This window comes from Stegodyphus dumicola, chromosome X2, assembly GCF_044657685.1.
Source record: "Stegodyphus dumicola isolate Sdum_Otavi_A_Nest chromosome X2, ASM4465768v1".
In the NCBI taxonomy this organism is placed as follows: Eukaryota; Metazoa; Arthropoda; class Arachnida; order Araneae; family Eresidae; genus Stegodyphus; species Stegodyphus dumicola.
Window position 1 is genome coordinate 54,042,023 of NC_140781.1, and position 24,746 is coordinate 54,066,768.

The 24,746-nt window shown below is 33.6% G+C and overlaps 1 protein-coding gene and 1 non-coding gene across 2 annotated transcripts; one reads left to right on the forward strand and one right to left on the reverse strand.

Moving 5' to 3' along the window:
• Positions 1–970: 970 nt before the first annotated feature.
• Positions 971–3,254, forward strand: LOC146992756 (peroxynitrite isomerase THAP4-like). The gene is made up of 2 exons (XM_085809231.1): positions 971–1,351; positions 3,011–3,254. The coding sequence occupies exons 1-2, from the start codon at positions 1,199–1,201 to the stop codon at positions 3,224–3,226; spliced, it is 369 nt and encodes a 122-aa protein (XP_085665357.1). The 5' UTR covers positions 971–1,198; the 3' UTR covers positions 3,227–3,254.
• Positions 3,255–23,399: 20,145 nt separating this feature from the next.
• On the reverse strand, positions 23,400–23,506 carry LOC146992757 (U6 spliceosomal RNA). Its single transcript, XR_015039283.1, has one exon. It is a non-coding gene; the product is annotated as a U6 spliceosomal RNA (small nuclear RNA).
• Between the last annotated feature and the right edge of the window lie 1,240 nt (positions 23,507–24,746).

The window sequence follows — 24,746 nt, forward strand, 5'->3', positions numbered from 1 at the left end:
TCTGTAGGCTTTGTGAATAAGCCTGTGAGAGGGACACATAGTCCATATTACACTTATTTTTAGTTCGATATCACAACGTGGATTTTCGACATCCTTGCATCGTGAACTTTATTGACAATCGCGCATATATGATATGATTTTTGAATAGTACATCTCTTTCTCTGTTATAAATGTATATTCATAGCAAATTTCGTTAAAATCTGCTCATTAGTTTTCAGAAGTTCATTGCTAGTTGCCTAAAATATGGATACTTTTGTGGAGGAACCCACCAGCGAAAAAGTGGTAAGATCGCTGAACACTGGTAGGTCAACCGGGGTTAAAATTCAGGCGAACATGAAAGGTTTCATGGCTTTCCTCATATAAAACGTGAATGTGTGCCTGCTTTCCTTAGGAAGTCTTCTACGATGGCATCTCTTCCCACACAGATAGTCCTCGAATTTCTTTAATTAATTAATTTAACTTTTAAGTTCGTCGAAGACTTCGAGAGAAAGCGGCTTATAAATCACGTTAGACACGAGGGAAAAGCAACAAGCTGCAATTTCGAGTTTTGACTTCCCAGCAGCTACACTGACTACCAATAAGTATTTGGACACCTGTGATAGAAAAGAAAAATAATTTTATTCAAAATCAATAATTGGTAGAGCCTCCACGAGAGGTAATTACAGCGTGGACCCTCCAGGGCATACTTTTCACAAGTCTTTGTATGACAGCTAGTGGTATATTCTTCCACTCGGCTTGGAGAAAACATAGAAGTTCCTTCGCCAATTTTGCACGGGTATTGCACCCCTGAATTCGGCCATGCAACTCGTCCCAGAGGTTTTCGATAGGGTTCAGGTCTGGACTCTTGGCAGGCCAGTCCATTCTATGAACTCCATTGGCACCATACCAAGCCTTGGTTAACGTCGAAACATGACAACTGGCATTGTCGTCCTGAAAGTAACAGGGGTCCAACCCGTAAAACTGCCACAACGTAGGAAGCACATTATCATCCAAAATAGTGCAGTAGGCATCGGAGTTGAGCTTACCATGAATGGGGACCAAGGGTCCCAGCCCATACCAGGAGAAACACCCCCAGACCATAATTCCTAAGGCTCCTATATACCAGGCTGAATCATCAGGCATTCGCGATCCCAAGTGGGAGATTTAATGGCGGCTGTGTAGTTACGGTGCAACAATTTTTTGTGTTTTTTTGTGTAAAATGGGCGGATGTGCAGCTATTAATTGTTCAAATCATTCACGGAAAGGTCATACATTGGTAAAATTTCCTAAAAATGAAGAAAGGAGAAAAATATGGGTAAATAATTGCCGAAGAGACAATTGGAAACCTGGTCCAGGCGCTGAACTTTGCTTAGTAAGTATAATGTTAATTACGCCTTCATTTAGAGTTTATATCTTCTCTGATGTTTATAATGTGCAAGTAAAGTGAAATTCTTGTGTACAATAACCTGAGTGTCTGCTAATTTCTGTAATAATAGCTATAATTAAATTAGTGTAGGGTTAATGTACCCGTCGCCAAACATCGCCAATGTGGATGTTTTGAATGTGGAAAAGAAATTTCTCTTCTAATATAAATCGCAGATTTTGTTTTCCTGTGCTAATTGTGGAATTTATACTAATGTAACATGAAAATCATTAGCATATTGAAATTTATTAAAAAATAAATAATAATTTGGAAAGTCAAGATAAAATCTGAATGTTTGCTAAAGATATATGTAACATTATACTATAGTTGCAATATCGTTGGAATGATATATAATTTTTTTCTTTATTTTATAATCACTGTTGTTAAAAAGTTAGATGAGTTGTTTATGCACGGTGCCCACTACTGTTTCTTGGTTAAAATAACTTCCAGAATTTTGACATTGACATCTGATGTCAGTAGAATAAATTGAATAGTATGAGACAAAATATATATAATCTAATCAATAATTGCAAGTACCATATAGTTATAATCCAGTATTATACAATTTGGCAATGGAGTAAAGATTTAGAAATGAATGCAGAACTTTCAAATAAGCACAGAAAACTTGTGAAACTGCATGTGTATTTTTCAAAAATAATTGTAGTGTTTTTAATGCATGTGTAGTGTTTAATGCATGCATAACAATCAAATAAATCTGCCTGTAATGATGAATTTCAAAGGCCAAGCCAAAATCCTTTCATGAATTGGATACTTCTAAATAATGTGATCTCGTCAAATTAAATCCTCATGACATTGATAAACAGTTATTACGGATCTGTGTTACAAAACAGATTTTTATACATGATAAATAATATTTTCTGAAGCGTTATTTTGTGTTGTCATCTCTAAATAAAAAATTGCCTACAAATTCAGAAAGCTACTGAACTACGTTCTAGAGTTTTTAATAACTTTAATTGGATATGTCTGTGCCGGTGTAATTTAAAAAATTGTTGTTTAAACTGGCCTTGATGCTTTTTAAAATGCATGTTGGCACTGTGCTCCGAAATTAGGGCTATGTTTTGAATGATTAGAGAATTAAAAATTAAATATTTCAATTAGAGCAATAAACATTACTACAATTATAACAAGAATCATAGTCTGCTGTAATTATAAATGTATTTATCGGCCTAGTATCTTAAAAGTTGGGTGAAGTGAACTCTTATTTTCTTATCTATTGTAAGAGTACTATAGCAAGAAATATAAAGTTTTATTTTAGTTGTTTTTAATGTTATAGCAAAACACTACTTCATTTAATTTTTGGATAATGTTCTAAAGAACACTTTAAATTATAGGCAAAAAATAAATATTGGATAATTAAATTCTGCCCAAGCTTACAAGATGCTGCTGCTGATATGTTAGACATGGTTTGTTTATTGTTTCAGTTTTTTATAATACTGGGCCTAATTTAATTACCTGCATATTTATTTATTGCCTATACTTACTTACAGTTCATGCTTGCTGCCTTTGGCACAACCTCACTGTGTGGTTTGTTTTTTGTACTTTTATTTATTTTGTATACTTTTTTTTTCTTACTTTATGTATTTACAGGATCATTTTGAGGAATCTCAATTTGAGTCACTATGCAAAGATAGAAAAAAACTAAGAAAAACTGCAGTACCAACACTCTTTAGCATTCCAAATCCACCACCATCTGTAACTGATGTCCGTGTGCATAAATTTTCCCATTGTGTTACTTCATTTTATCTAAATTTCAAGGATAATTCTTTTCATTTTTATATGGCATGTTATCAGTATAAAGGCTAGTGAAAATAAATTGGTATGTGTATATGTTTTTGAAGTGTAATGCTTAAATAAAAAGATAGTGCGTGTGTTTCTTCATTTAAACAAAATTTCAAGGATAGTATTTTTCAGCATTGTACTGTTTGTTATTTCTCAATGTAAAGGGTAACAAGGGGAAAAAAACTGGTATGGTACATCTGTTTTTTAAGCATGATAATTTTATTTATTTCTTTAGTGATGCATATATAGAGAGAGAAGGTATTTGGTCCAACTGAAGTTATAATAAATCTAATTTTACTAGATCTCTTTCTCCCCTCAGGTGTAGAAAATTTTCAAATGCAGAAAGTTTATTTGCAGAATTAATTCATTTCTGATAAACTTATTATCATTAATTTTTTATATAACATGTTATTAAGTTACATGTTTGACTACTGTGTAATAAACTTGTATTTAGGGCAAAAAATTAACTATTTTGCAGCTGGTGACTAATATCATGCTTCTAAGAATATTACTTTTAACTTTTTTCATAATTTTTGTATTTCAGGAACATGAAACTGTTATTTTGATATACTTAAATAATAAAAGTGTGTATCTGAATCAATTAATGGATACAAATATTTTACAGTTATTTTTAGAAGATATTTGCTTCTAATAATTCATAAAGTATGTTAAAATATAGGTAAATAATTTGGTGCAGAATTCAAATTTAGGGTTTGAAATATAGTGAATCATGAGACTAAATGATTTTTATTGTCATGATTTGCCTGGGCTTAAGAATGTACTTTTCGCCCAGTGGAAATTGTCATCAAACTGTCCTGAACAGGCTTTTAGTTGATAATAACTTCCAGGCTTATCAGTACCTCCTTTTGAGTGGAGGGTATACAAATATAGTACCCAATTTAAATTACATTGTGATTGTAATAATATTGTGGTATTAAATAAGTGATTATAATTACAATTTAGATAATTGCATTGTAATTATATTACATTGTATCTGGGAACTCTTAATTTCATTACTTTATGCAATTATGTAAGTGCATAATCTAATTGCAGTAATATAATCTATTCACAATTACAAAATAATTATAAATGCAGTTACATCTTAAATAGAGGCCATTTTAATACTTTTAAATTTTCGCAAGATAACTTCCCATTGAGGTTCATTTGGAGGAAACTATGCAAATACTAAAAAAGAAGTTATGCTAAATTTACATATTTTGTACAGTACTTTCTTGTTATAATGCTGTTCAATATATCTTCAATACTTTTGTAAATTTAACGACATTCTTTGCAATCACTGTGGTGCTTTAAAAAGAAGTTTCTTAGTTATGCTTTCTAATAAGAATGGGTTTAAAATTAAGTATTATGTATAATAACTAGCAATTAAAAAACCTTGACTGCATGAAAATGCTGTTGCTGTGTAAAATAGAAAATAAGCTTTCTTTTATGCTTTGAAATGAATTACGTGGGGTTAAGTCGTCCTTTTACAATTTAAGAATGTGGTTAACACACATTCTTAAATTGGACAGGTTTTATCTAAATTATTAGTATAAAATATATAAACTGTGACTTATTTTGTAACATAACTCAAATTACAAAATTCATTCTATATATGTTCAAATTTATTATCTTTTATGGAATAACTGTTTTTTAATTTAGGTAAAAATTGCATTTTTAGAAGTATTACAAATACAATGCAACACAAAGGTGATCTGATTGAAGAGGAAGGACTTTTTATTACGGTTTCTAGTTCGTATTTATATTACATTTGGTGAAAATCATCCAAAACACAGAATGCTGTACTTTCTTTTTCCATATATGTTATGAAATATTTCACACATTTAAAAGAAAGTGTTTCTTCAGAGTCTTGCACAATTATTTCCATATACTTCAGACTTAAATGACAACATATTCTTAAGTTATTTTTTTAGTATGAATTTACAGTGTTTTTATGGAAATTTTTGTTAAAATGTCATTAAGATAAAGTTATTTGCACACTCTACGCTTTAACTATTTGCCCATTTGACACTATTGAAAGTTTTTATTCATATCTTATTTATTATAGTCTGCTAACGAAACTGAAACATCTAAAGAATAAGTTATTTTGAATATGTTTACAAAATATACGCGAAATTTTTATTTAAGTGAAAACGTCTATATACTATTCGAGAATTAATAAATTATCCGAAAAGTTTATGTGCGCTGAATGCCGCGCGTCTATAAAATAAATCTTTAAAAAAACAGCAGACATTCAGCCAGTGTGTGCGATAAACGCGCCAAAATTGGTAGCGCGTTCCCTCCCTCGCCAAGAGAGAAAAGTTGGTGATTCAGCCTGGTTTAGAGGAGCCTTAATAATTCCACCTCCGCCGAACTTGGCTGTTGCCACAATGCATTCTGGCAGGAGACGTTCTCCAGGTAGACGCCAGACCCAGACCCTGCCATCCGAAAGGTAAAGGGTGAACCTTGATTCGTCACTCCAAAGAACCCGTTTCCACTGATCTACGGTCCAATTTCGATGTGCTTTGCACCACATTAACCGAACAGCGCAGTTGGACTTTGTGATCAAAGGCTTATGGGCAGCATCACGACCATTAAAACCAAGCAAATGTGCTTCCTTACGGATGGTATTCATTGAAACAATACTCCCGGATGCCTGTAGAAACTCCTCGCGGATGAGGAACATTGGTTGGGTGTGGTTCTTCCGAATTTCTCTGGACAGCACTCGTCGGTCTCTATCTTCCAGTTTCGTTGGTCTGCCGACTCGGGGCACATTCCGACAATCATCCCACACCTTGCACTTCTTAATCACATAGGCCACTGTCGATGTACTTCAGATCATTAGATATGTCCCTTAAGGATCGGCCACATTTGTGATACCCGATAATTATACCTTTCTCGAAATCAGAGAGCTCCGAACTGCGAGGCATCTTGCACGCGACTAAAGCCGATGCTGTTTCCTACACGATATATACCTGCGGAGTCCGTGACGTACCTTAGGACCGCAGATATCATTTTGCATAGGTGTCCAAATACTTATTGGTAGTCAGTGTATAACCACTAGATTATGCATATGAATCAACATGAAAATGTCAAGCTTATTTTTCCAGCGTAGAGTTGTCATCCCATTTGTGAAACGCACTGTTCGTTTCTCCTCTATTCAGATATTTTTTCCCTTATATCATTTTGGATATGCTTCCTATACAGAATAATAGTTCAATATGCATTTGTTTTATTTTCATTTAATAAATTTTAAAAAAAGTTTGGGGGATGAAAAGAAATTACCCATCAATAATTTATGGCCTTTATTTTTAAGTGCCACTCCTTTCTTTCACGACATTATAAGATACCAACAAAATGCTTCGTAACTTGCCCAGAAATATTATCAGTAAATTTGCCAGCATACTTAACGCCTGTTTCACACTAAATTACTTTCCTGATCTCTGTTATCAAGCAAAGACCTTTCTTCTCCCCAAACCTGACGGATATCGATCTATCAGTCTGTTATCCAGCCTAGGAAAAATTTAGGAACGAATTATACTTACAAGAATCGAGCCATATTTTCATCTTTTACCTAACGATCAATAAGGCTTCAGAAAAAATCTTAGCATGACTTGCCAACTCGTGAGAATTGTTGAATTCGTCGGATCTGCATTTCACAATAAGTGTTGCGCTCCTTATGCTGGACGTGGCAAAAGCATTTGACCGCCTCTGCCATGAGAGGCTCATCTTCAAGCTTATCAAACTAGGACTTCCTAGAGAACTTATTCTTCTGATCTTCTCCTTTTTGCAAAACTGTACATTCTTCGTTGCACAAGGAAATGAAAAGTCACATAGGACACCAGACCACATAGGACACACATAAGACCTATAAGATCCAGTATCCCGCAAGGCAGTATCCTTGGTTCTGAGCTTTACCGCCGAATTTCGTGTTTTTTTAGGGATGCATGCCGTTCCAAATCTGCAAGAGTAACGATGATTTTCGCCAGCTAAACGCTTTTACCGCTCAACAACGGCCTGTATCCCCTCTAAGCGCACATATTCCATTACAAAATCTCTTTATTTCATCCCCTCTATCTGCCTTTCATTTTTGGCTGATATTTTTTAATCACTTTGTATGTGTGTATGTTTGTATAAGATAAAAATTCTATTTTTATTTCAGGCCCTTTAATTTTTAATATGGAAATTCTTCCTTTTCGAATTGCGTTATATACCAGGCTCTGTTTTATTTCAAATAAAATTTAAGAAGTAAACATTATTTGCCGATAGCTTTGAGGGAACGCTTTGATGATTAAAAATGTCTTATTGCAACATCATCTCTCTCCAAAAATTCAAAATATTTTAAAACGCGGCAAACTCTTCCAAGCCCGCATCTGTTAACGTAATTAGTACCTAATTTACCTGCTGAAATCTACATGTGTGTGCAAATTAAATGCCCATCACTTGAAACTGTACGTTGCTAAAAACGAAGGATCAAATATTTCGAATCATAAATTCGTCACAATCAAGAATAATGCCATAATAAAAAAATAAAAAAAACTGAATTTTTTTTTTTTTTTTTTTTTTTTTTTTTTTTTTTTTTTTAAGTACAAATTTGGTAAATTACTTTAGAAGTTCCAAAAACTCTTGATTTGGAATATTATTTTTCGTCCTATCTAACGGTACAAAAATCGAAATTCTGCACTGTTTAAAACATGGATATGAGAGAAAATACATTACCCAACATTGGAAAATGCAGCACCAAGCAGGACAGGCCTAAAAATTACGCAAATTTCAGCGTAGACGCACTTCACCGAATTATACGAATGATGTGAGATGTGCAGCTCTCCAACGCACGTTGAAAAAGATATAAGGGAAGGAACCTGCAGAATGTTCAACTTTAGTGCCGTTATTTCTGCTAGGGAAATCATCGTACAAAATCTGTTCTTATCTTAGAGGACGCGTCTAATAGCAGAGAATGCCAGGCCGTCAACGGAGGCAGTTACAGCAGAATTTAAGAGGGGCATGGTGATCGGACTGAGAAAGGCAGGTTGGTCCATACGGCAAATTTCAGCTGACACACACCTTGATGTGTCCACAGTACCAGCTGTGGCAACGATGGTTGGAACAAGGAAATGTGCCAAGTTGGACGGGTGCCGGTGCAGCCAGAGTGACGTCAGCACGTATAGACCGACGCATTCGACGACAGGAGGTGGTGCACTCGCAAGTCACTTCTACCTCCATTCTGCAGCATGTTCAAGACAGCCTGCATGCTCCAATATCGACCAGAGCTATTTGCCATCGATTGGTGGCTAGTGGCCTGCATTCGTGGCGTCCGCTAAGAAACTGCAATTGACCCCACATCATACACTCCAACGTCTGCAATGGTGCCGTGCTCGAGCGATGTGGACGACGGAATGGCACAAAGGTCGTGTTCTCAGGATGAGACAAGCTTCTGTTTCTCCAATGATAGTCTCCGCGTACGAGTGTGGCGTCGATGTGGAGACAGGTTCAATCCCGGCAGCAATTGTGGAACGCTCCACTGCGCGACATCATGGTTTGCGGGCCAACTGCTTACGATTCCAGGTCACCTCTAGTTCGTATTCAAAGCACTATGACGGCCTAATGATACGTGGATCATGTGCTGCGGCTGCTGACACTTCTGTACCTTCAGGGAGTGGCCAATGCCCTCTATCAGCAGTACAACGCCCGACCACACACTGCTCGCATGAGCCAACGTATTCTGGAAGGTATCTTTTTGTTAGTCAAATTGCGCTTTGCGACGCTGCCAACGGGCTCACAGGCCACAGAACAACCCTCTTTTCGGCCTGTGTTATTGAAGTAAATCCACTTTTCATCACAAGTGACGATCCGGTCCAGAATTTTGTCCTTGCGTTGATATTCGAGCAGATTAGTGCAGGCACGAACACGTATATCCTTATCTTTTTTAGACAGTTCATGTGGCACCCAGCGATTGAACTTATACGTCAAGTTTATGCGACGTATAGCGCGGCTAATGGATATGGGACTAACATCTAACTCCTTAGCAAGCACTCGATGAGTTCTATACTGATTTTCTTCTACAAGTTCTCGCAAGCGGGCCTCATCAACGTCAGTAGGCCTGCCAGAGCGCTCTGCTTTTGAGCCCAGTCCTTGTTTTTGAACTTTCGGTTCCAAACCTTCACAGTGTCATATGTTACGACATTAGTACCTAAAGCTGTAGCACATGATTTGGTGACATTTTGTAGCTGATTTTTTGAAACAGAATTGGAAGTAAATGATGGTTCTAATCTGGTAGCGTGATAGTTCTATTTCAGACACCTTGTACTTAATAGTAACGATAATTTTTTACAAATTTCACAACACAGTGTATAAGCTAGTTCTCCCGCCTTATTAGCATGCATTCGCAGTTTAGTGGTCAGCACGCTAGGCGCGTATAGGTCCGTGGTTCGATTACCGGCGAAGGTGTTGCTCATTTTTAACTTCTGCTCCCAAAACATACCTAATATCTCTACAGTGGCTCCCGAACTAAAAGGGTGGTTGATGATGATTCTCCACACCCAGGATTTGGCGATTGGGTCCCCTAAAACCCCAGACGCCCTTTAAAAGGGAGAGTATATAAAGAATTTCTCCTGCCTTCGTAGTGTAGTGGTCAGCACACTCGGCAAGTATTCTAGAGGTCTGTGGTTCGATTCCCGGCCAAGGTGTTTGCTAATTTTTCCCTTGTTCTGCTTCCAAAAAATACCTAATATCTCTATGAGTGTTCTAAAACAAATCTCTCTTTTTTTTTTTTTTTTTTTTTTCAAAAATCATTTGACAAAATATGATTAAACACGCCAGCGTATTATGTTTGCGAAGCTGTTATTTGCGGTGGCGGGAAAGTTTCGTTAAAACCCAATTTATATGTATGTTATTATGATTCCCCTTAAAAAGTCGGGATCTGTCCATGGAATCAGCAATAATTCTTCTGCTTTACTCTACTATTTAGTTTTTATTTACACTGCTGTACCTTTATTTATAATCTGGTAGCTCATATTCAAATCTAAAAATGCTTTCTTAATTGCCAATTATTACCACAATAGCCCACTTTTGCATTCTAAATTTCATTTCGAATTTCCCAGGAGAAAATTTCCTTTATTTTTAAGACACAATAACACGCCGAATAAATACTAATTCAGAAGTCAAACAACAAAAATCAGCGTTAGTGACATTTTGAAACAAACACATTTTGTTTTCCAAAATAAATATTACAAGCAAACTGAGGGATTAGCCATGGGAAGCCCCCTCAGTCCCATCCTGGCTGATATCTACATGCATTATTATGAATCAAAATTGTTTGAAACTTTAAACTTCCCGGCATGGTTCCGCTACGTAGACGATACTTTTACCCTGTTTGAAGGTAATAAAGATGATTTAAATAGAGTTCTTTCAACAATGAATTCTATTGATCCTGCTATTCAGTTCACTTTTGAACTTGAGACTTGCAATTCTCTTCCGTTTCTCGACATTCTGGTCACACGTTACACATCCAACTTCAGTACTACAGTTTACCGTAAACCTTCATCGGTTTGCCTTCCACCACACTTTAAATCATGTCATCCGACTAAACAAAAGTTAGCTTCATTTTATTCCTATGTTTTCCGTGCTCTTCAAGTTTGCTCCTCAAAACTAGCCCTTGATGAAGAACTAAATTATTTAAAAGCAATAGCTATTGACAGGGGCTTTTCACCCAACATTATTAATCAAGCAGTTAAAAAATTCTCATCTCAACACACTAAAAGCCACACTCTTATTTTAGGAGATTATAAAAATTCTGTTGTCATTCCCTTCTTTCCATCAATTAGCTATAAAGTTGCACATATTTTGCAGAAATTTAACTTTCGGGTTGTTTACTCTCCCATCAATAAAATTCCAACTTCTATACTCAAGGACCCCATTCCGGATATGAATTCCTGGGGTATTTATAGGATTCCTTGCCAGTGCGGTTTAATTTACATTGGCCAAACTAAGAGAGCCTTAAAATTTCGCGTCAAAGAACATGAGGCATATGTTAGAAAAAAGGAAACACAGAAGTCTTCTGTTGCTCAACATTGTTGGTCCGAAAATCACACTTTCAATTTTTCTGCTGCCAAAATTATTCAAAAAACATCTTCCATTGGAGAACTGGATTTTCTAGAGGCATTTCACATTCATAAAAATCTTTCTGTTCTAGTTAACGATCCTAATTCCAATCCAAATTTGCCTTCGGCTTTTAGAGAAATTATGTTTTAGTTCTGGTTTCGCCAACAGATGGCGCCACTTGCTTATTCTTGTCCATGCTTTCTTATCTTATCTAAACATTATTTCCTATCTTGTTCATTTGCGGTTTTGCAGCTGAATATGATGGTTCGGTAAAACCATCGAAACTAGTCCTGTGAAAATTTTGTAAATTAACGCTGATTTTTGTTGTTTGACTTCTGAATTAGTAATTCCTTTATTTTGCTTTGTTATTCTCCCTCCTTTCAGCATGCCTTCGTGATGTAACGGTTAGCACACTCGTTTCGTATTCGAAAGGACGAGGTTCGAGTCCTGACGAGGGTATTTCTCATTTCCCATATCCTCTTGCTCGAAAATAATCTAATGACTTTACAGTGGCCCCGACCTAAAAGATGGTGGATGATGATTCTTCGATCAGGATTTGGCGATTGGGTTCCCTAAGGTATTTTCCCCCCTACTTTCTGCATGCTTTCGTGGTGTAATGGTAGTACACTCGGTGCGTATTCGAGAGGTCTAGGTTCGAGTCCCGGCGAAGGCATTGCTAATTTTTCACATCTCCCATATCAAAGAAATCCTGACAATCTACAACTGAATTGAATTATTTATATAAATATAAAAAAGAGGGATTGTTATTGATTAGAATGAAGACATAAAATTATTTCTGAAAACATTTTTTAGAAATTTGATATTTAGCTTTAAATATAAGTAACCTAATCTGAAGAGAAGGTGAAAATGTAATAAATTGATAAAAGAACTAATTTTGTAGGGGGGGAATTCTCGTAGTAGAAATGAAAGAAGTAATATACGTTTTAATCTTACAACAACAACAAACAAACAAACAAAACAAAAAAAAAACTGAGATATGTAAATTTAACGAGTTATCTTTTGACTTTCATTTTCTAATCAGTGAAAAATTAACATTAATAAAATTTAAGCTATCCAAATGAAGAAGCTTATAATTTAGCATTTAAATACCTAAATGATATACAAATAAAAATTTCATCACAACTTTCTAGCTTTAAAAACCAGTTATTTGAACAGTAAGACTGCTTTAAATCTTTTGAAGATAATTCTCTAATTACAGCCTAGTTCAATCATAATGAAATTTGAAGCTGAAATAAGGCTAATATTCCCAGTTACTGTTGCTGATGGTAAGAGAAGCTTCTATAATCTTAAAATAAGAAAAAATTATGAAACATCTTCATCTATTCTCTGTATAGAATATGAATTAAGCTATCAAATTCCTTCTGGAAAAAATATTGATGATTTTGTTCTATAGAGGTAAGGAGAATTAAATTATATACAGTCAAAAGTCTTTAATCCGGACTCGTCGGCACTTCGGCGATGCCGAATTATCGATTTTTCCAGATTATAGATCATCAGTTTAAATCTGGTAAGATGGCATGCAGAAGTTATAAAATTAAAAATATGAAACCGTAATTTATGAAATAAAGAACAATTATGATCTAAAGGATATCAAAATTGACCAAAAAAAAAGCTTAATATTTACTTGTTTTTTTTATTAAACATTTCTTTCAATGTAAGTTGTTTAAGTTGCTTTGTTTTATGTGATAATACTTTCTCTTTAATTCTATAAACAGACATAATTTCTTCTTCAGTTACAAAGTTCCGCTGGTCAAGTCCTATAATTGCTGTGTCGAGAATACCGACTAATTTGTCAATCGAAATTTTTTCGTTTTCATTAACCTCTGTGTCACTTTCTTCACTATCGGAAGCGAATTATAATGAGGAGGAATTTGATTTAAATCATATCAAAGACGGAGTACATCGAGATAAAATACTACATTTAGTAAGGAATTATAAGACAAATAAAATAAAAACATCTGCCCTGAAGATAAGGATAGTGCTAACAGATCAACTTCCAATTCATTGCGCGCCGTGTCGTTTCCCTTCCCCCGCAGAGCAGCGTGAAATTGATAAACATGTTTCGGAATGATTAGATAATCAAAGGATATGCCTTTATCCATTTTTTGCAGCAATCCCACGTTTGGTTTAATGGACTTCGAAACATACTTTCGCTTTGTAGATCCTTTACATATTAGTAAATATATATCGGAAATTCTATTTGACATAATGGAAAGTTCAAGCTTACTTTTATAAAATTGCTGTAACAGTCTGCAAAAAATAATAAGCCGGATCCAATTCGAAGATTAAGGAACAACGCAATCTGCAACATTACCTGAATTAGATAATTTCAGCTTAGCTTATACCGTCCGTTATACATTAAACGCGCTTGCGTAAACGTATTATGCGCATGCGCACACGCATATTCGCAGCCGTAAAGGTCTTACGCGCATGCGTCAAAGCGACACATGCGCAGAAAGTTTGTAGATTTGATGTCCGGATTATAAATCATTCCGGATTATGGGTGTCCGAATTAACGACTTTTGACTGTATATAAAATTACATAATTAGTACAGCATTTTTTACATTGCTGTTTCTTTGATATTTGCTATTTTTTAAATATTTCTCAGTTTATAAATATAGATCATAATTGTAACATAATTTTTCTGAATAGATAAAGCTATGATTGAACATATTATAAGTGTTAGAATGTTGTGATTTGAAATATTTATCTTCAATGAATATGAAAGCGTATAAATATCATTAATTTCAATAAACATAGGGGTATGCCTCTGCTAAAGGCAAAAAAATATCTACGTAATGCTCTACTTAGTTAGAGTCAGCATTGCAATATATGTTTTAAAAATTCCTCAGTGTAACCTCAAAAATATGTATGAAATATCATCAATTATAAATATATAATTATAAAAACACATAATTTCTAGACCTTTCACCAGAAAACGTTGAGGCATTATTTCCAATTCAATCAGTTCTTATGATTCAGAGAACGTAAAGAGATAATATAAAAATCAGCTCTGTGCTTCAAATCCCTAATGCATTATTTATGGAACTCCTAAATGTATTCTTTTCATGTGGTATCTATTGTCATGACTTTGAGCACACATGTTTGGACAAGAATATTTGCATCTGATAAATGTTTGTTAATATAAATATTCAGTTTAAATTGAATTTTCAGAATATATTTTCATATGTGAAATTTTCAGAAATTTTTATACATGGAACATACCTTCATCCACATTAGGAAACCTTATAATGTATTTTGCTTATATCATTTAATGACTATTATATAAAAATATGTCGCATTACTTAGAATTCCTGACTGCATAACTTTTCTTCTGTTTTATCTTCTCAGAAACAAAATAAATCATTATATTTTAATGCTTTTCTGCATAAATTATTTTCTTTTATTTAGTCCCAGAAATAAAATAAACCAACTTACTTTAATGTTTTTTTTCTGAAATAATTTAAAGTAGTCTTTTAGATATTTTCAGTAACAATTTGGATATAAAAGTTCAGCTGAACTTTGGGAAGTGACCATTACATGTTTTGCTATGCTTTTGTACACTAAAGCCTACATTTAATAATTTTATTGCATCGAATCTACTGTCTCTTATTTTAGATTACAAGTGAATCATTTCTTATGGGATTCATGATTAGGCCTTTTCAACACTAGATTTTTTTTCCACTTGTTGTAATCTCAACTATTTCTAAATGTTAGATTAGGTTATTTAACTATGGCAAAGCCTTGAGGGCTATCTGCCTAAGGGGAGGGATGCCTTTGTGGAGGACTTTCTAAGGAAAACTGGCTTGTATACATGTTACACATGGGTAAAACCACGAAAATGGCCATGCAGCCAACCCATTTGCGGGATTCGAACCTTGGACCGAACTACCAGTGTTCAGCGACTTTACCGCTCGGCCGCTGGTGGGCCCCTATTTCTAAATAATGTCATCTGGTGTGACCGCACAGATTCTAGTGCCAGCTCTCATGAGGTTTCAGGTGGTTTTTAGACGTCTTTTATTTCCTTTCAGAGGCAGACGTAAATGCTCCAAGTCCTTATATGCATCATAAGAGAGTGATTTTTTATTACTGAAAAACAGCTAAAACAGAAGCAAAATGCATGGTCTTTTTCTTCACTATGATTAATTAATTATGATCTCCATTGTTCAAGTCCCCGATGCAATGATTTGGTGAATATTTTCTGAAATAAAATAATTATCCCCTTTCTCTAGCAGATCTTTCAGTTCTTTGGCATCACTTACAGAAGGATTCTATCTTATCACATCAATGTTGAAGTACATTACTCAATTTCTTTTATGAAGAGAAAAATGCTAAAGCAATGCAATTATTGCTCTCATTATTACTAATGTCAAAATTACTAGGATAACACGTCCTGATTTTGGTGGGACAGTCCTGCTTTTTGGAGGACTATCCCGTACCCCACAGATTTTTAAAAATGTCCCGCTTTTTTAGAAAACATCTGCATTTCTTATTTTAAATGTACTGTTAAAATATATTACCTATTATTTATTAATTATTATAGTAAATATAAGGAAATAAAAAATACATAAATAAAAAAACACATAAAATGTATGCAGAGTACACTAAAATAGGCGATGTAACGAGTTAGATTTACTCGGTGGTGTTCGATCATTGTCGTTACGTCTCGTCAAGGAATATCTATTGTTAACGGAGGAACAGCTAGCATTAGCTCAAGAGCTATTTGCTTTCCACACTATAAACCACAATCAAAGTCTCAGATCAATTGATTGTACATCGTAAATGATCAAAACATTGTATGACAAAAAATTTGCAGAAGCAACGACAAAAACTGAAGCAATTATTTGTAATGTTTTTCCACTATATTCGTTTTCACAATTGCAGAAACAATTAGATTTTAAATGCACATTTATATCCATATATTATGATGCTTCCAACCACAAAAATTTAAAATTATTTTCCACAATTGTTAAACTTTTTGATCTAGAAACAGAAATTAAAATTAGAATATTAGATTTTATTTCACTGCCGGGTGAAACTTTAGAAATAATTTTTGATTCAATAAGTACTATTTTAAAAAAATAATAATTTGAGCTATAAAATCATTGCCTATTGTGAGGATAACACTAATGCAAATTTTGATGGAAAAGCTAGAAGAAGCATCAATAACATTTTTACGAACTTAACGAACATTTGAACCACAAAATTATTAGAGTAGCTTGTTGGAAAGAAGGAACGGAAGACACTCAGATGTATCCCCAGGGGTGTTCTCTATCAAAATTTGGATGGCTGCAGCATTAACACAGTGGAATTATACCTGTATGACCAACAGTTTAATTCGCATATTCCACCACATGATGAAATGATGCTTGGTACTGAATTTGGAAAGAAATGAAGGACAGAAGATATGCTTCTAGTTCCATATAATTTGATATTAGTCTAACACTGACATACAGTCACTGACATACAGTGTGTTCATTTTAAAGCAGGTAAGAAACAAAATCATTATTTCAGTCTTGTATCTCTATTATTACAGTTGTTTTAAAGGGAGAATCAAGTAATAGAAAATAAAATAAAAAATAGAAATGCAAAACTCAAATAATGATTTTTTTAAATGATCTGTCTTATAATAAATGCACTGTGTTATGAATAACACAACATATTGCATTACACTTTACTCATATCTCATAACAAGCAACTTCAGTCCCGTCTTCCCTAGGATACTATGTTCAGCTGTTTCTTTGTAATATACATGTCAACAACCTTATATTTATGTTAGAAGATAGGGATGTATATGTATTGATGTATGCTGAAAATTTGGTGACATGGTCTTCCATCCTCAAAAAAGGTACACAGAAATAGTTAATTAAATGATGTCATAAAGACTTGAGTACTTGGTGCCAATTAAATAACATGCATAGAAACAGAAAAGCCTGCCTGTATAACTTTTGTATTGTGTCACAAGCCTTTTGACTTGGAGTTTTATATAATAATATCCATGTGCCTCAATACTAAACTTTTAACTAAATGGGAATTGTCTTAAATAGAAATTTGTCTTGGAATTAATGGATTGGAGGAATTATCATTGAAATAATTGTTTCTAAACTTTTAACTACATGGTAATTGTCTTAAATAGGAATCGGTCTTGGAATTAATGGATGGAGGAACTAACGTTAAAGATAAATAATTTTTTCAATGTCATTAAACAACAGGAGTAAGGTGGGGATATGCAACTTCCACTTTATTTACAACTTACAAACCTACTTACTGTTATGAAATATTCCAGCACTCAATTAATAACTGCCTTTGAGGATTTGAAGAACAAATTGGAACAAATGCAAAATCAGATTCTTCACCTTGACTGGCATTGAAAAAAACAATCCTAAGAGTTACTTTTATACTGAACTGGACAACTGTGCATGTCTCATGAGATACAAATTTCCAACTCAAGTTTCAACAACATTCTTAGACTTTCATAGATGTCTCAGATAAACTTTGAGCCACAAAACTTAAAATTCAGCAGGGTTTTGTTTAATTTACATTGAGGGAAAAACTCAAGGATTTTGATGATTTGCCCTTGTGAAGATACAATAGTTGTGTTTTGATTAGCAGTGGAATATCATTGCTGGGCTGTCCACATGAGTGAGACTGGAATTTTTAATAGTCTTGATTATCTCTGCCATTCTGGCTTTATGGATAGTGATCACTTCCTTCTTTGTCCTGCTCTAACAAAGAATTCTCTACTTAAACATAATTGGGAAGTTCGAAATAACATGAGACTTTTTTCACACTATTTTAAACTTTAGTAATTTAAATTTAGCATTTTAAACTTTAGTAATTTAAATTCTGGCTTGGCTATTGAATTCTAATTTTATGCTTATATGCTATATTTTAATATTGTTTTATCACCTAAGGACAAATTTTCAAAGGTTTTTCTTTTTAAGTATATAGTTTACGAAATTTAACTCATAATATCTTAAAATATGATTTCAACTAACAAGGAATAAATAACATTTTTATGACTTGAGTATCAAGTATAATAACTGAAATTCAAATATTTCTTATTCGTAACATATTTTACTTGTATTCACTATCAAACATGCCAAACTTTAATAACACTGAATCTTGAAGGATCTTAATATCCAGTACTGTAAGCCTGAATACAGATGATACTGTAAGCAGCTTCTGTTTTATTACTTGATAAATACAAAGTTCTAAGATTGAAAACGAGGAAAAAAAAAAAAAGATTAAAAACCTAGGAATTGAAATACCACAACATATAAGGTAGAGTTAAATAAGCACGTAACTAAAAAAATAAGAAAACTGTAGCATGTTTTTCTTTAGTACTACTACTTTAATACATTTTATTACCTGTTACAACAAGTTTGATTGTTATGGCATTTGGATTTACAAAGTAGATCAGCTGATTTGCACAAACAGATGTTCGTAGTACACTTTTTTTAACAGCTGCATTTTCTAAGTCCTTGTACCCCAACTAAAGAAATTTTTTTTTTTACTATTTCACATACACTTACTTCTTCTATACCAACTTCTTCAATGTTCAAAAAATTTTTCTTTACAAAAAATAAACTGCTTTCCTGTTTACAACGATTTTAATTTACCGAACTTACTATCAAAAACATAAAAACTCATCATCTTAAATATCTCTAATAACGGCTATTATTGATTTTGGATCCATTTTTGATCTATCAATATCAGGTACTTTTATTTTAACATTTTTCCAAAAGTATTTGTCCAAATGTAGGTTTCGGAAAGTTTTTAGTAGACACAGTCTTCATCTTCTTTGCCTGCTTCTGAAGTCCTTCCTTAACTGTCTCTCGAAACACTTTCACATTTTGAGTTTTCTTGATAATTGCACCCATTGTGTCAGAGCAAATATCTGGTTCTTTCATTTCAATTCAAACTTTAGTATCTGCTTCCATTGTTATGTCTGATTATTTTTCATATGCATTATTATTATCTTGCAATTCTAAATCAACTGTTGATTCGAGATTAGTTTTCCCATTTTCTGTATTAATCACACATTCATTAGTAATACATACTTATAACTTTTTTCTAAATCCTGTTGAGTGGTCATGTTACTAATCAAATTATGTGGCAAAACTGAGTTAGCAAGTCCTAGCTTCATAAGACAACTTTGCAGGACATCACAGGATAGCTTCATTAAGATGAACATTTGAATCCTTCCTGATATGCTTTGTTTTTTATTTTTGAACAAATTTTAATCCTTCCGACCAATTTCCTATCTTGTTTGTTTCCAACATGTTCTCAACATCTTGGTTCACCCGTTCGACAGAACTTTGTGACTGACTGTGTCTCGGTTTTCAGTGAGCTATTTTTATATCACTCCACATTTCACATAAACTGTTTATGATTTGATTTGGTTGCAAAATTCCCTCCTATTATCAGAGTGAAGAATGCTCAGGGCTCCAAAAGCTATGAAAATATCCAGAAAGTGATATGCTACTTCAACAATTCTTTTACTGTGTAAACATCGGAGTAGGACAAATTATGTAAGATGATCTTGATGCACTCAAATGAATTTCATATCATGATCAGTATTGGACTGCATATCTATTAGGTTGACTTGGCATCGAGAATTCATTTCACTATACACAACTGATTTAATTACAATCCCATCTTTCACAGTTTTTTGTTTCTTCTGACATGGTTTGCATAGTCTTAAATATGTGAAAATAGGTTCTACTGTTACATTCTTGTATTTACGATTCAGTTCTTTAATCATGCAAGTTCTTTCACCATGGCCAATTGCAATATGAGTGCTGTGTTGAAGACTTCATCAGTTGTAACATAATATAGGATTTTTGCAAATAGTGATATTATAAGTTTGTCCTTTCCTCCAATTAGAATACGACAGCGTTTCAACCTTCTGTAATGAACTGTTTGTTTCTCCATCACATATTTCTCACTTGTTAAATAAAAGCAGTTATCAGGCTTATTTTTTACAAATTCAGACAAAATGTCATAATCTTTTTCCACATAACATCACTCATTTCCCATCAGCAAAATAAAAAAAGCAAAGTATGTAAAAATGGAAACAAACTTCAGGGAAAGTGCAGAATCACCCCTGCTTAGCGCATTTCTCAAAATCGCCAACTTGAAAATAACAAGTCTAAGAATTGCACAAACTCAGTGTCCATGTACACAACGACCTATTTTTGCTTAAAATAACATCAGAGAATTACACAAACTTGGCACTACGCACTCCCTTGACTTTGTCCATGTGAACATCGATAAGTGGGCGATTCTGCACTTGCGCCCAAACTTCTTTTTTAGATCATAGCTGCTTACACTTGTTTAAATTATGTCCAAGTTAGACTGCGAATGGTGCAAATAAGGAGAGGCAGGAACACAAAAGTGTCATGACGGAATTTGTGTGCGGAGGCTTATTCAAGGTTGATTTAAATCCCTCGTTTCAGGATTTTACCAGAAGGCATTGGTAACTCCTCGTTTTTACCTCAAAGGCTGAAGTGGAATCATATTAAAGCATACTTCGAGCTTTTAACAAGCTACTTTGGTAAAAGCTAGGTTTTACTGGTAAAACCTAGGATTTACCAGACTTTAGGATTTTACAGTAACATATCTCCATTCATACTGCGTATAATATTTTACTCGTAAAATGTATACGATTCTCTTATATTCTTATATATATTGATTCAAATAATGAATAAAACTTAAATGGAATAATGAAAAACAAGTGCAAATGATTTTTTAAAAAGTACGTAGCTTTTTCATAATATTTATTAAATTATAAAATGAACAAATATAATTTTTTCACAATTTTTATTTATTAAATTATAAAATGAACAAATATCATTATTTCACAATTCACAAAGTTACACATATATACAATAGTTAATATATATTATTAGTAATCTTCCTTTTACTTACTGTTTATTCCTAACCTACTTTTTTTTTTTCTTTATTACAGATACTTTAATAATCCCATTAAAATATTCTCGTGCTTTCACGAAAAGCAGTATTCAGCAGAATTACTAGATTTTATTTTAAATGATGTTATGATCATCAGTTATGTTATGATCATGTTATCAAAAACAGCAGTAATATTAAAGAATATGAAGATTTAAAAATTATTAGAACACTGCTCATATTTTGCTATACTTCTCGGAAAAAAAAATCTTCCGGATTCTACAATTCTGAAGTTTTAGTTACATGCTGCATTACATAACGCATTTGTAATCTAAGTTTGTTTTATTTGGTTATTAATGCAGTTATATGTAATCATGTCGAAACATTTATCAATACGTAATGGTTGTATTTACCAAATAATTTTTTGTCATCGGTGTTTGTTTACATCATGATATTAAGGATTTTCTATAAACTAAACTTCTCGAAATTCACATAAAAAAGTGGAAAACAGCCAATTATAGTAACCCAGACAAATAGTTTGTGACGTACTGTTGCCACCAGTCACGTGAGACCCACTAACTTCCGTAAACCGTCAGCATTTGTAGTCGCATAATTGTAACGGACTTCTTGTTTTGCACCCGCTAAGTCTTTCTGCCCAGATGGGCGAAAACTCAAGCATAGGTGCGAAGGAAAGGTATATTGAAACAGGGGAAATTTCGTATTTCAGGAGAGTAAAAAGGAACTTCGTACATCTTGTACGAGTTCAAAAGGCCAGGAAGAAAAGATGGGACAAAATAAAATTTAAAATAAATGGCCCAAAAATAATAGAGGGAAAAAAAAAAAAAAAAAAAAAAAGGCCTACAGAAAGAAAAGGAAAGGAAGTAGAAAATATCCTAAAATACGATTGTGTCCATGAGTGTAGTTAAAAGGAGAAGAAACTGTCTTCATTTACAATAAATAGTGTCTCACAGGTGTGTTTGTGTAGTGAGTGTGTTTGGTAATGGTGAATAGATGTGTTACTGGGGGAAAAACAAATATTGACGGTGTTAAAATGCTTCGTATCAAGGTATTTAGCATGGAATATAAAGTAATATGTACGCTTGAATCCTGAGATATCAACAAAGGTCATCAAACAAAAGTATATATTAATTTAACCAAAGTAACTTATGCTACTTTCATTCTCAACATTTTCATACATTTTTCAAAAAGCAGCAGCAGACTAACAACATAGAACCATATACAATACAAGACCACAACCGCATACACCCCCCAAAAAAAATAAATAAATAAATAAAATAAAATATATAGATATATATATATTTATTTATGTGTGTAAATTACTGAGTATATGTATTAAAAACACAAATTAAACAGTATTTATTAATTTAACTATCATAATTTATTACAAGATTAATTATTTTACTATCATAATTTATTACTAGTTAAATAATGTTAATATAACACAATGAGGCACACTGTTATTTATATAAGCTCATAGTTCTAAGAATTCATTTAATGCGGTGAAGAATAAACCATCCCTTACATATGGACATTTAACAGATAGCAAAGAACAGTATGAGAAAAAAATCGGTGAGGTATAATATTATTTAAAGGCGAAACTATATTCAAGCGATCTAGAAAGAAAAGAGAATCCAGAAGATCCTAAAGGGAAATAGCGCGATGCCCAAATTATCCCTCTCATCCCCAAATTTTCCCTCTTTCGAGATTCCTTAAGGGCTTTGTATGTGTTGACAGACGTGAACTGATAACGCTGGCGTCTGTTTCGAGTTGATACACAAAGGAAGCCACAAGCAATGGCAATTTCAAGCATTTTTTATTGCTTTAAACTGATGAAAAATTAAGATTTATTGATTTAAAGGCACTTATTTATAGAAATTTGATTTAGTTTAGATGAAAGAAAAGTACTTATCTTAAAATTCCAGGCTTTCGGAGTACATCCTTACATTGTCCGCTGTTTTATTCTCGTCAACATCGGAGCCGAAATTCATTGGAATGATATAGGTTTTGTAGGGGAAAAATAAACATTTTTCAAAGAAATTTAATTGATAATCACCAAGAGGAAAGGAAATATTTTCACTTTTTTACGGAGCGCAGCGATCGTGCTGCCGCTTGCCTCGGTCTTTCAGCTTTAGAACATCTAAAATAAAAAATGTGGAACGCTTCATGATTTTGCGTGTCATCCTTGCGCAGGGGCCATGCTAATCTTCTCTGTATCGTTTCAATTTTAGTATATGTACTGCCGAAGGGCAGACAGACAGACAAAGTAGACAGATGTCTTTTGTTGCACCCGCTAAGTCTTTGTGCACCGATGGGCGAAAAATCAAGCATAGGTGCGAAGGAAAGGTATATAGAAAGGGGGGCAATTTCGTATTTCAGAGGAGAGTAAAAAGGAACTTCGTATATTTTATACGAGTTCGAAAGGCCAGGAAGAAAAGATGGGACAAAATAAAGTAAAAAATAAATGGCCCAAAAGTAATGGAGAGGAAAAAAAAATTTATTTATAATTAAAAAAAAAAAGGGCCTATAGAAAGAAAAGGAAAGGAAGTAAGAGAATTCTTTAAAAAAAAAAAAAAAAAAACACGATTGTGTTTATGAGTGTAGTCAAAGTTGTTATCATTTAATTAAGACACAATAACACGCCGAATAAATACCAATTCAGAAGTCAAACAACAAAAATCAGCGTTATATTTACAAAATTTTTCACAGGACTAGTTTCGATGGTTTTACCGAACCACCATCTTCAGCTCCAAAACCGCAAATGAACCAGATAGGAAATAATGATTAGATAAGATAAGAAAGCCTGGACAAGAATAAGCAAGTGGCGCCATCTGTTGGTGAAACCAGAACTAAAACATAATTTCTTTAAAGGCCGAAGGCAAATTTGGATTGGAATTAGGATTGTTAACTAGAACAGAAAGATTTTTATGAATGTGAAATGCCTCTAGAAAATCCAGTTCTCCAATGGAAGATGTTTTTTGAATAATTTTGGCAGCAGAAAAACTGAAAGTGTGGTTTTCGGACCAACAATGTTGAGCAACAGAAGACTTCTGTGTTTCCTTTTTTCTAACATATGCCTCATGTTCCTTGACGCGAAATTTTAAGGCTCTCTTAGTTTGGCCAATGTAAATTAAACCACACTGGCAAGGAATCCTATAAATACCCCAGGAATTCATATCCGGAATGGGGTCCTTGAGTATGGAACTTGGAATTTTATTCATGGGAGAATAAACAACCCGAAAGTTAAATTTCTGCAAAATATGTGCAACTTTATAGCTAATTGATGGAAAGAAGGGAATGACAACAGAATTTTTATAATCTCCTAAAACAATTTGCCTTCGGCCTTTAAAGAAATTATGTTTTAGTTCTGGTTTCACCAACAGATGGCGCCACTTGCTTATTCTTGTCCAGGCTTTCTTATCTTATCTAATCATTATTTCCTATCTGGTTCATTTGCGGTTTTGGAGCTGAAGATGGTGGTTGGGTAAAACCATC